General features: G+C 40.2%; 1 protein-coding gene across 9 annotated transcripts in view; it reads right to left on the bottom strand.

Annotated features, from left to right (window-relative positions):
- The window catches only part of gabrb4 (gamma-aminobutyric acid type A receptor subunit beta4), a 50068-nt gene extending 42561 nt beyond the window's left edge, over nt 1-7507 (bottom strand). For 7 of the 9 annotated variants that reach the window (XM_040150538.1, XM_040150540.1, XM_040150536.1 and 4 more), the window contains exon 1: nt 5381-5453. In XM_040150538.1, the coding sequence (XP_040006472.1) occupies nt 5381-5453 (73 nt within the window). Of the gene's footprint in view, nt 1-5380; nt 5476-7427 lie in introns of those variants that run through there. The other 2 variants (XM_040150533.1, XM_040150541.1) reach the window with 2 other exon arrangements.
- Nucleotides 7508-12696: the final 5189 nt, after the last annotated feature.

Here is a 12696-nt window from a genome sequence, read left to right on the forward strand (position 1 = left end):
CCTACTTGAAAGTGCTGCAATGACATCATGGTAGGAAGCATCACAGGACTGGGCTATCTTCTTTTCAGCATCATAATTAACAGGCAGCTGAGCTGACTGGAAGACCATCCCTGTTCAAACTTAGCATCTTTGTGACGTAGTGAGTACAGCAGGGCCAGAATTTGAGAAGGCATCTAAAAATTTGCCATAGTAGTTTACCATGCAGAAAAAATGACCTAAGCTCAAAAAGGGTCTTAGGACAGGTGGCCTCTTTTGATGGCTATGATTTTATCTTTCAGTGGGTACAGACCCTCTGCGATAGCTGTGACTGCCAAGTATGTCACAGTAGGTGCCTGAAACATCCATTTCTTTCTTTTCAGGCACACTCCAACATCTAAAAGCCTCTTCAACACCTTATCCAGGTTAGCAAAGGTGCTGTGCCACTGACAGGCGGCCTCTTTGTAATGCCATTGAGTGTGCATAGCTTCTCTTTCTAAACGTCACTGTCTCCTTAAATATAGAGGCATACTTGACCCACACCTTTAGCTTACGTTTCACTGACCTGACTTTTGCATACAGACCACTGGCTACAACATCCAGTGAAATCACCATCAGCCTTTATTTTTTGGGTTTAATGTGTGGTGGATTACATGTCCATATTTTCCTGTAAATCTCCTCACTGATGACTGATAATAATGTCCAAAATTAGTCTTAAATTTAATGATCCTGAACATGGCTAGCCTGCCTTAGAGCATGCCAAACACAACGCAAGGAGTGCTGCGGATCATGGTGTTTTGAAGATCAGTCCGTAACACAGAATATCATACACACAAGGAAAACCTACTAGAATAGAGCTCTTTTTAGCTTAATCTGTAATTCCATTTGCAATGTCCTATGTCCTAGTGTCCCAATCTTTCTTTATACCCCATCCAAGCATTAGTTTTCCATCAATTTCTGATACTCCCCAGAATGGCCATATTGCCATGTAGCCCATTCCTCCTTGCACATCCCCTTAAATCATCTGATAACACACCATCAACATGTTCAACAAGCTGACAATCATGTATGTTTTGGTTTCACACAGGATCTAATTCTCTAAAACGTGTTTCCCCTTTTGCTACCTAGTTAAAACAAGGATTTGTAATTTACTTTTAAAAAATAGAACTAAAGAGCGATTGTACAGGACACAATGGTGAGTGAGAGAGTGAAACTAAACATAAACTGCAACTAAAACTTGTTTTGTCCTTATTTCATTTGCTTTCGGATGTGACACAGTCAACAAGACATTTTGAACAGCGACTTGAGTCAGTTTTGTCCACAAATGGATATTAGCCCTTAACAGTGACCAACATACATTCCCAAAGTGAAACTTGAAGACAGAGACCTCATGTTGATGACAAAGGCAGAGTGTAATCCAAACACATACTGCCTTTCTCCTGTCACAGCACATTTTGAATTTCAGGAATTAAATTAAGTAGTAGTATCAGTTTAAAGTTTACACTCTCATATCTCAAATGACTCCAAAACAATGTAAGTACAGAGTAGCCTAATATAATATAGAAGTATAATGATTCAAACTGGGCAAATGTGTTTAAAAAAAAAAACATTGGTGCTATCCTCCAAATTATACTCTGTTAACCAGGTTTGCAATGCTCTGGTTACCTTGCTGAATCCAAATCTATGTAATGCATAATTAAGGTCATATGGGGGCTGTGGTCTATGATTCAGCTCTATGACCATGAGCAACTTGTTAGGGAGTTTCATCCAAGGGCTATAATCCAAATAAAAAGATAATGAAAGAAAAAAAATAGATACACCGTTTGCAACTGATGCATTAGTTGGGAAAAACATCACAAAGCCACAAGTTTCTCTGTATTTTTTCTTTACAAAGTAGCGATAATAACTATAATTGCAAGACAAATATAATTCAGCCCCCCTGCAAAATCCAAAATGATTTGATAGCTGCCACTTGGGTCTGTCTACCAGTACAGAGCTCTATTTCTTGAATTCCAGTTTGGCTTACAGATCAATGGGAAGAAGAGGGGAGGGTCTGAACAAAGTGACTATAGAGTGGGCTTTTCATCTTCATATACTGGTGGTAAGCCCATCACACATCAGTAAAATCATACGGCATCCCTCTTGGCAACCCATTTCTGACCATTCAAACCAGAGAGTGGTTTCCCACTGATGTACACCGCTCACTTACTTTTTATTTCAAATGTGGGTGTGGGTCAGGTTGTGAGGAACCACAGTCAGCGTCCAGCATTGTGCTAAATTAAAACCCTCTTTGTCAAATCTTGAAAGCTGAAGGTCGTCAGCAGTTGTGTCATGACAGAAGTAGCTGACTGATGTTGGAAATATCAAGACATGATGGAGTACAGCTCCCTGGCCTGAGGGTAAAGCACAGCTACTCTCTGCCTGGGATACTCACTCTTTAAAACTTTCTCTACCCACTCCAGTGCATTCACAGGCTGCTAGACAATAGTGGGTTATACCAAACAAATCTTTAAGCAACCAACATCTATGTAGATATTAACAATAATTTCATCTAGAAACAGAAATCAGAAAATTCCTCATTCGTTTCCTGACATTTTGCTTTGAATTTACAGCAATGTATGTGATACAAAGCAATACTATTGCATGATTTGCTTAGTCCATTTGTTGTACGATATAGCTACATAAACCATTGCACAATGGCAAAAGAATACAGATAACCAACTCCGTTGATATTTTGTATATATAAAAAGTAAGAATAGGGTTCCTTTTCTTTCTCTGTTGCACATAAAAAGTATTAAAAGCCAATTTGCTCCTTTGTCTTTATACAGAAAAATACAGGATTTCATCTTGTACCAAATCTTATGTGCGTAGTTAATGCATAGTTTGATGATTAATTGTGCACAAGATGTGTGTTTTGCATTGCATTGTTATGCATGAATGTATAGCAAATTGAAGTATTTTCTGTATCAGCTAGCTGTTTTTAGTCGAATATGTATTAACAAAAATGTGCTCCTTAGTTCTTGGTCACATTTAGTTCTTTAATCTGCTTTCATTTGTATAACTGTTGAGCTATACATTTGTTGGTGAGGAAGACAGTAAAGATGAGTTAAAGCTGTTATTAAGGCACAATTTGAAACGCCAGAGAGAAACACTAAATAATGGCATTTGCAAAAACCAGCAATGTGTCTACATAGCTACATTAAACGGCCAAAGTAATGTGCGAAAATGTTGCAGAAACACTGACTTTGAATGACTGTTTGTTTGCACATGAGTGATATTTAATATTTTTAAAAAAAAGGACTGGGCCTTGCTAGCTGATAACTCCCGGATTCAAATAGTCTGCAAATAGAAAATTCTTAAATGTTAAATGTTCAAAACAACTGCTGAGCATTATAAGCTTGTTTCAGCAGACTGAAACAAAGTGAATGATCCATTTCTTTGCTGATTGCTCTCATTTTCTTCCACTGAATCTTGAAACAGCTCCGGAATGGCAGCACTCCAAACCACAAAACGAAGATGTAACCTCAACTATAACATATTTTTACAACGGCTAACATCAGGCTAACGTGTTTTGACACATAAGCCTTCATCAGAGCATCTGTTTTTGGCAGAGCACCCAACCAGAGGAACGTTTATATGAGGAGGCGCACCTGCTATATGTTTTTCACTGCTTGCTCTCATTCTCATCAAGTGTGGTGTAGTCACAGGACTGACAGGCTGCTGCCTGCAGCCTATTTAAAAAGATACTGTTGAATAATCTATACTTAATAAGCACCATTTAGATTGAATCTGTTAAATTTCACAATAATCAGATAAATTATGTCTACACAGTGTAAATGTATATACTTCTACATTTATAACTAAACTAAAGCACACTCAATATTCTAAACATATTATGTTAGTTAGCAGAAAAAAGAGCCAAAGTGCCCCTCTGAATAAGGATACGTGAAGTTCTTGAGGCAATGAACATCATCATGTATCATGTAATCATTTCATGATTTTGTTTAATGTAGTCCAGCCTTTTAATACATAACCTGGCTACATAGCATATTCAGATATTTTGTAGGTGAGTCATGCCACATAATCTTTATATACCATTCATTACAGTTTATTTTTACAGTAAGTTGAATGTCACATCTATCATTCCTTACTTTGCTAATTTTTGCTCTTAATTCAATAAAAACATAAATACTTGTCAAACTAATAAAGGAGCAGTGTTAAAATTTTAAGTAACTGTGGCCGAACATGGGATGATCATGACTTTTGCAAGCTTGGGGTTTTTCAGTGTGTCAGTATATTTCCAGATACTCTAGATTTTTGGCCATGCAGCACTGGAGCTGGAGCAAATTTAAACGGCGACATTCTTTTTTGTTATTTGCTCTTGTTAAATCACTGTCTGTTAACATGCCCTGGTAGTGAAAAGCCTCCTTCGTTCTTTTTTTCAGGCACTAACTGTTATAAACGGCCATAAGCTTTTCTGAATACAAAGTTTTTTAATACATGTGCACAGCAGGAAAAATAAAGCTGGTGCTGAAATTATTGGGCACAACCTTGTACACTGTATTGAATTAGAACCATCACTATGGCTGTCAGTCAGTGTTATGACGTCATCAATGAGCGGCCTTGCACAGACCAAGCTCCAGATGCTATAAGTCAAAACGATGACACAGGAAACGTCCTCTTTAAACTGATCGTATATATGCTAAGTACAGATGCCTTACTTAATTTGGAAAAACTGTTTTTTTTTTCCTCCCAAAATTTTACCAAACCTTTCATTTTACATCAAAGTATCCCTGCAATTAGCTAAGTCCTTAGCAACAGACTGGTAAACTATTCAAAAATGAAACTACTTTTATACTGCTTAACATCTATTGTGGTTGAACAGTTTCAGTAAACCAATCAAACTAAATGACATACACTAATGACTTGTCCCCGTCGCCTTCTACTTTCAGCAATTATCAGATTACAATTATTCTAATGAGTGGATGTAAAAGATACACAATTTCCAATAAAGTTAATGGGGCAAAAGTGTTTTCCCTTATCCGCAAATCAAATGCTCGGAAACACAGCTATGTATTACAAAAAGGCCATAACACATCTCTAATCACAAAAGTATTAAAATTAATACAATCACTATTCGATATTAAAAAACATAGTGTTTGACTGCTCTTCTGCTTGTATGTCCTAATTCTCGAGAAGCAGCCATCTTTGATATGTGAATAGATGCATAGTAATGACATGGTAGCAGTCACTTCAAAGCTATTTCCTATATTTTGCCAAAGGAAAACTTTTCGACAGATTCCAGAGGAATGACTCATAAATATCATTGTGTACAAACCTTGACTTGTAAATACCCTCGACAACGGAGCTGAGCCCCCAAAACAGATGCAGTCACAACACGTACCTCCAAAATCCGGCCTTAAACGGATGTCATATCCCTTCAGCAACTTGTCCACGGTGGTCTTGGCCACAGACATTCCGGTGCTTCCAGTGGAGGAGCTGAGGGCAGAAACCACAAGTGTAAGAGCCGCTTTACAGACATGGACATTTTGTTTCTCTACAGCACACCTACTGTATGATGAAGCCTGAAAATTATTACAGCACTTACTCTCTGTTCTCAACATTAATGGCATGAATGCTACCTTTGAAGAGGGAGCACTGACACCAACTTGCCCGAGATGCTTTGAGAAAGGGAGAGAGGACTTAGGATTCATTAAACAACACATAAGTTCATCCATCCCTCCATGCATCCCAGTTCATGTAAAGTAAGCACTAACGTGTCATATTTTGTCTGTTTCACTCTCAGTATCGTCAACTTCAATTCTAATCTTGAATTCTTGGCTGTTATCAACTAACAGCATAGTAGTTCAATATAAATTAAAACTAGACATTATAAGACATAATTACACATCATCTGAAGAGCATACTGACTCTTCTGTTGTTGTCACGACAAAGGTTTAGAAATGTGTCTTGTGTATGCATTACTCCCCTTGTAGCCCCACCTACAGTATAACCATCTGATCAATTGAGGGGGGTGGGATGATGATACACCTGTCAAGCAGTTTATTGATGTTGGTCCTTCAAAGTAGTGGCACTAAAAGGGACAGCATCATAGTTTCTCTGGCTAACCTGTTCAGGTAGGAGCCTATTCTTTTTCATGTGCATGTATTTAAATAAGATCAGGGTTATATCACAACCTGCCATCATAAGGTCAGAGGCCTCATCGGAGAGAGACTATCCCCAGCAGGAACGTATAGTCCGCAACAGTCTGACAGACGCCTATAACATTGGGGCCACGACCTGCATCACCTGACCGAGAGCGGCTCTCCAGCTGAGGTTCCTTGTTACAGGGAGGGTGTGGAATGAGTGTAAGGGGAGGAAGTGGGTTAAAATTGCTCCCCTGATAGGAGCACTAGCCCTTGGCTCAGTCAGGGAAGCACTGTTCAATTAGCTCATAGCTAGTGCAGCTGTTCATCAAGCTGGCCAGTTCCAGGACTTGTGGGTTTGACACCTGAGAGCATCATTACGAGAGAATACCACTGACGCCCGAAACACACACAAGATTACGCCCTCTCATCTGTTATTCGGGGATATTATAGTGGAATCAAAATGTCAGAAAGTGTGACCCGGTCCTCAGTGAGCACTTAAATCTCATAACTGAGGCTGTAGGTTACTGCAGACAAGGAAGAGTAGGCCACAAGGGATATATAGCTATCAGAGCCTTTATCAACAAAACAATACAGGGACTGATCAGGAGATTCTGGCTGTGGTGATGTTCACAAAGGCTCGTGCAGCGACCCATACTGTAAACATTACAAGGCCTACATGAGCTTATTTGCTGAGACGTTCAATCTTGTACCCTGTCACCTATCTTGTGGGGCAGCAGTTGATGATGACCTGCTGTGATCATTTCCTTCGACTTTGATCGATTGGGTTCCGGTCAATAAAATGGGCAATTAAGACGATGTTATGAATAGGAATATTACTTTGCCTTTACAGAGCTGGAAAATAAGTGGGCTTGCAGGCCGAGAGGCTACAGCGCTGTGAACCATTCATCTAGCTGCTTACCATAGCGTAGTCAATCGATGATCGAATGACCGGTCCTATCATCTAATCATGGGTAAGCCTCTTGTAGCCTACTGAGGGGCTGTCATTGGAAGTGCGATCAGACTGAGAGTAGCCCCCAACCAATGCATATATGTATATCCCCATTTTGATATCGGGAGTAGGTTACGTTTCACAATAGGCTTGATAGCGTGCACGCGCATGTTTTTACGCTCGCGTGCGCCCCAGCACCGTCTAATAGAGCATATATCGGCAGCAATGCCCCTAATAAGCAGGCCTGGGCACCCCGTTAATGCCATCTGCCAGATCTCAGCCTTTTATTGACCCGGCAATCGCGTCTATTGCTGTGACAGGTCTCCCTTTTTTTCCAGGCGACGTTTTCTTACCTTTGAACAAAGCATACGAAGGACAAAGCCGCCAGAGCAGAGAAAATTCCACATAATTTATCTTCTTGACGACCCAACATCTCCACAAATCCTTAGATATAGTTTCTATAATCCAACCAGTCCAGTGGTCCTCCCGAAAATGCACAAAGTAAAAACTGGCAATTAGAAAAAACAATTGCCTTTTAAAAATGTCGAATAAACTAGCCTACATCTACGCATGCGAAGTCTTCATTAAAATAGGCTTCTCGATTTAAAAAATCTCGTAGTTGGCCCCCGCTGTTTTCCCCAGCTATGGAAATCCGTGCAGGTCACAGAGCCCCTCGACCAACACCAGAAGATCAGACATCTTGCTCAAAAGGCAGCACACACAACAGTTTAAAAAGTGACGACAAGTATTCTTCCCCTTAAAAAACAAACACTGACATGAATGACTGAGCAGCAGCCTCTTGATGATCAAATTGGTGGATGAAATTTCCCAGTCCAAATCTGCAGAAGAGGCATGGTTCCAGCGAGGCTCTGGCGCCAGACTATTCCACAACGTGATGTTGTTAAAAGATATTTGTTGGAGCTGGAAACGCTGGTCGGCCGAAGGGGAGCGGTGGGTTTAAAAAAAAGAAAAATGAAATCTTCATTCCTTTCCCCCCCCCCGTTGCTGCTGCTGCTGATGATGATGTAGATCAGCGCAAAGTCACTGAGGGGAAAATGCACATTGAAAAAGCACTGGGTAATATCTGATGCAGACGTCAGAGCAGGCTATATCACTCCTCTGGTGAAAAAAATTAGATGCCGAGAAATACGGATGGCCCCTGATAAGCCGATGCAAGTAGCACAAGGTTTGATTTCATGTCGGAGCTGCAAACCTATCTGGAAAGTCCACCTGCCTCCGCTGTCCAACGTTAAATGGCGTTTGAAGACGTTAATAGCGTCCGCTCGCCTTCTCCTCCAAACACTGAACAAATGACAGATTCAATAGTCCAAAGAGACATGATGAGGAAATCTTGTCTTTTCTCCCTTCCGACTTTTTTTTTGTTTTGTTTTTTGTTTTGTTTTTTTTTAGTTCTTGGTCGAAATTAAAATAATGTCCTGTTCGGGGGGGCACCTAAGGTGAATTCCTTAGCGACAGCTTGTTCATGCGCTGAATTGTCTGTCTATTCTCTCTGAAAACCGTTAGGATGCTGCGAGTGTGTGCCGGTGCGTTTTCATGCATTTCACCCACTTTGCCACATTTTTTGAAACACACGCGCGCACGCGCACGCACGCATGTATACTCAACATAAACACGCACAATCTTTTTTAATTAATTAATTAATTTATTATTTAATTCCTCGTCCAGAACCAGGATTCACCCTTTTGGATTTGAAAACATAAATGTCCTTACTGGAAATTGCTAACAGCTGCACGTCACAATTCCAGAATCACACAGGCTTGTGTTTTATACAGAGGAGGAGGTTTTCTACAGGGATCTCTGTGCTGCCCAGTTGCTAGGCAACCCAGCCAGCACTGATGCAGTTGTGGTGATTCGAAGGCTATGCGCAAAGGCTCATTTAAAGGAGTAGACCCGATGCTGTCACCACTGTGGTGTCAGTGGGACAAAAGCAGACAGTAAACTGATCAACGGATGTACCGTGGAGCCGTTTCTGCTATGATAAGGGCGGTGGGTGGGGGGCATTTACAATAACACATGTAAAAGAAATGTGGCGTGTCAGGGATATCACACTCTCTCTGCTTTTGCTTCATCATCATTGTTCTCCTCCTCCTCACCATCATCACCATCACCATCACGGTCAGGGCCACAAGCACTGTGACAAACACCCAAGTCAATCAGTCCATAGCCTGACTTTTTTTTCCCCTCAGTTTTCAAACATGTTATGCCCAACAGGAATGTGCTGCAATTGAACACGCTCTGCTGTCCTCCATACCCAGAAATAAGGAGAATTCACTTTATCCCTCCCACAGGTGATGTCACAGCACTGAAGAAAAAGGACAGGAAATGGCAAAGCAGGAAAAATAACAGTTCAGTTTGGTTTTCTGGTGATGTTTCCTGGTGTGGATGATAATGTCACCCTTACTTGAATGTCAACATAAAACAGAAAGGAGATCGATTATGCATTTGTATTGTGGCCTCATGACCCTATTAACAGTGCTGTCTTTAATCCCTCAATCGTATGACTGGCATAATGTGGAAATCTTAAATATAATGGCATTGCAATTACATAATGTACATCAAAGGGCAAGACCATGACTGGCCATGACCTGGCACCCACAGGTGAGCACTTACACCACAATAGTTTGACAAAGAAAAGAAAAGAAAAGAAAAAAGGTCCACTAACTACCTTTCTAAATGAACACACCAAAGAAGACCCTGACATGGGTTTGAAAGTTCTGGCAAAAGCTAAGTAGTGGACTTTTTTGTTTGTTAGTAAATTGCTTTGAAGACAATTTGTGTTATTGTATTATATTATATTTAGAAATTAAAGCTATGCCATGAACTAATAATTGTCTTCATATGCAAAATGCTGAGCTATTTGCAACATTTAGTACAAAGGAATTATTTTATTATTTTATTCTAAAATTGTAAAGTTTTTTTCCCGACACAAATAAATGAACCGCGCATCTTCAAATTCAGTTTATTTGTAATGTAATCTAATGTAATTATTCAGGTCTTCAGGTGGGATTAGAAAAGAGGGAGGGTTCTGTATTTTTTCTTTCTGCTAATGAGGGGTTGCCTGAATTTCTTTGAGAGCAAGGCAGGGTCTTTAACTTTTGATCAATCAGTTTTCAAAATGTTTTAATAGTTTTTCTTGCATGATTTACCGTAAAGATTGATTGAACAGATACATCAAAATAGTTGACATCAAAAACAGTCTTTTTTTTAGCACCATGGATCATAAAGGTGTATTTTGCCATATGCATGGGTCAACAATCCTGTCTCCATATTGGGGGCTTTATTTCCTACTTGCTTGTCAGACCACTATGTCAGTTTTTAGAAACAGCAGATGTGGTTCTTCAGTGTTAGTAGGGATTGAACAATATCTCTCTAAAGAGGGTGCCGTCTTTTCACTAGCCAACAGTTGCCTTCACTTAATCTGCTTTATAACATAACTACAGTAAAATTGAAAGTATCATGTATAGTTAACCTTTAATATAATGCATGTTCAACACAAGCCAACCTGTTCTACTAATGGGTAAAGCAGGAGTGCTGGAGCCCCATAGCAACCACAGAGCTGTCACCTGCACCCCATTCACTTATTCAGTGACAGCGTTAGTGAATAAAATAATGTTCATTTAGCAGCTCTAGAATGCTGGGTAAGCACAACACACCATTTCTTTACTATAATTTTGGCAACCATAGCCATGAGAGCCTAGTTGTCAACTGGTCTTCCACTTTTGAATTTGTGGTAGATATTTTCCCACACTGTTTTGAAAATGTTGAATTTTCCCTACAGGGGATCAATAAAGGTACATCTTATCTTATTTTATCTTATCTAATCTTGCGATTCAGTGCTTTAGCTTAATTAGCTTAAAAGACCAGTGTGTAGGATTTAGGGGGATGTATTGGCAGAAAAGGGAATATAATATTCATAATTATGCTTCCATAGTCTATTATAACCTGAAACTAAGAATTGTTGTTTTTGTTAGCTTACAATGAGCCCTTCATATCTACATAGGGAGCAGGTCCTCTTCCATGGAGCCCGCCATGTTGCACCGCCATGTTTCTACAGAAGCCCACAACGGACAAACCAAACACTGGCTCTAGAGAGGGCCCGAAATGTTTTTACGTTACCAGAAGGCCACCGTAGTTTCTCCTACACGCTTGGAAAGAGAGGGGTGTGGGGACGGGTATTCAGTTGGTTTCAATCTGCAACCTCACCACTAGATGTCACTAAATCCTACACACTGATCCTTTAACGTATTCTCATTTTTTAATCAGTCTATTCCTGCATAATTGTGTGTGCTGGATAATGGCTGAAAAAGCAGACTTCTCCATATATGTATTCTTTGAAAGCAGTCCATCTCCCATAAGTTACGCTGGTGAGAGTCACAGTAGAGCTGCGTCAGTACATAATGGAGTGTAATATGGAGTTGGAATATGTGTGACAGCATGCCACATGGACCCCTTCAGTCTCCAGGCATGCTCAGTCTCTGCTTTAGTCCATAGATGGTTTCACTCACAATGGTGTTCCCTTTCACTGTTTCCCTGATTGCTGCAATTAACTAATTGGCATCTATGACAAGGAGATCCAAGCCCCTGAGATGTGCATGTACCATTCTCTTTTTTTTTTTTTTTTTTTGCTCCATTCATATGTTGCATAACACATGTGAGTTATTGGGTCACCCTTGCTCCTCTGATATAAATAGTATCACATGGTTAATGCATTGGTGCCTTCCAGTCACTTGCTTTGCCTCTTGCTGTTCATATTTGTCAAACACCCCAATCGGCTCGAAGCAACAGCTGATATATTTAACTGATGTGTTTAGAGACGTTTCAACATGTTTCATCCTTTCTTCATGCAACTGCAACATCAGTCTGTGACTTAAGTGAATCTACAGTATGTGTTTTAAAAAAGGGGGTGACTTAATGAGAGTTCACTTAACATTAATGTGTTGTGGCATTTTGTGCGCTCCCTCTGATTAGAGAACACAATCAAGGAAGTGAAGAAGTTAAGTTTCATTTACAGCAGTGCAGTAAATGAAAAAACAATGAGGTGGAATGACAGTTTAAGTTCATGTTTGGGCAGTCTCCCTGTGAAAGGGGTTTCCTTTACTAGTTTAGTTTAATCAAATCTGTACCACTGCTGTCTCAACTTAGTGTGGAAAGCAGATCAGGAGATCTCCCTGGAGATACAGAGAGTGAAATGTTGGCCTGATGACTTGATGATCTGTGTGTCTTATTGTATTCCGTTACCTATCCAGACTAGATGGGAGGAGTGGGCAATGTGACCTCACTAGTACGATGCAAACCACTGAGGGCCCCATCATGCTGCTTCCAAGCGGAAAGACCGGCCCACTCCTTTAGGTTCAGCGCTCAGGCTTATAGTAAAAGTCTTCTCGTCAGAGTGGGTGACCAAAAATAAAAATATATATAGAAAGATACCAAAGAGGAAAGCAAAATATAGGCAGTCGGGCGCATAATCTGCCAGCAGACTCATGGCAAAGTCAGAGTGAAGTTAAAACCTGATCTATGCAAGCATTGTGCCAGGCTCTGTAAACAGAACCCTGAGGGCAGGTGAATCTGTATAGGGGTACTTGATGTACTGTATGACTTTGT

This window comes from Xiphias gladius, chromosome 17, assembly GCF_016859285.1.
Source record: "Xiphias gladius isolate SHS-SW01 ecotype Sanya breed wild chromosome 17, ASM1685928v1, whole genome shotgun sequence".
Lineage (NCBI taxonomy): Eukaryota > Metazoa > Chordata > Actinopteri > Istiophoriformes > Xiphiidae > Xiphias > Xiphias gladius.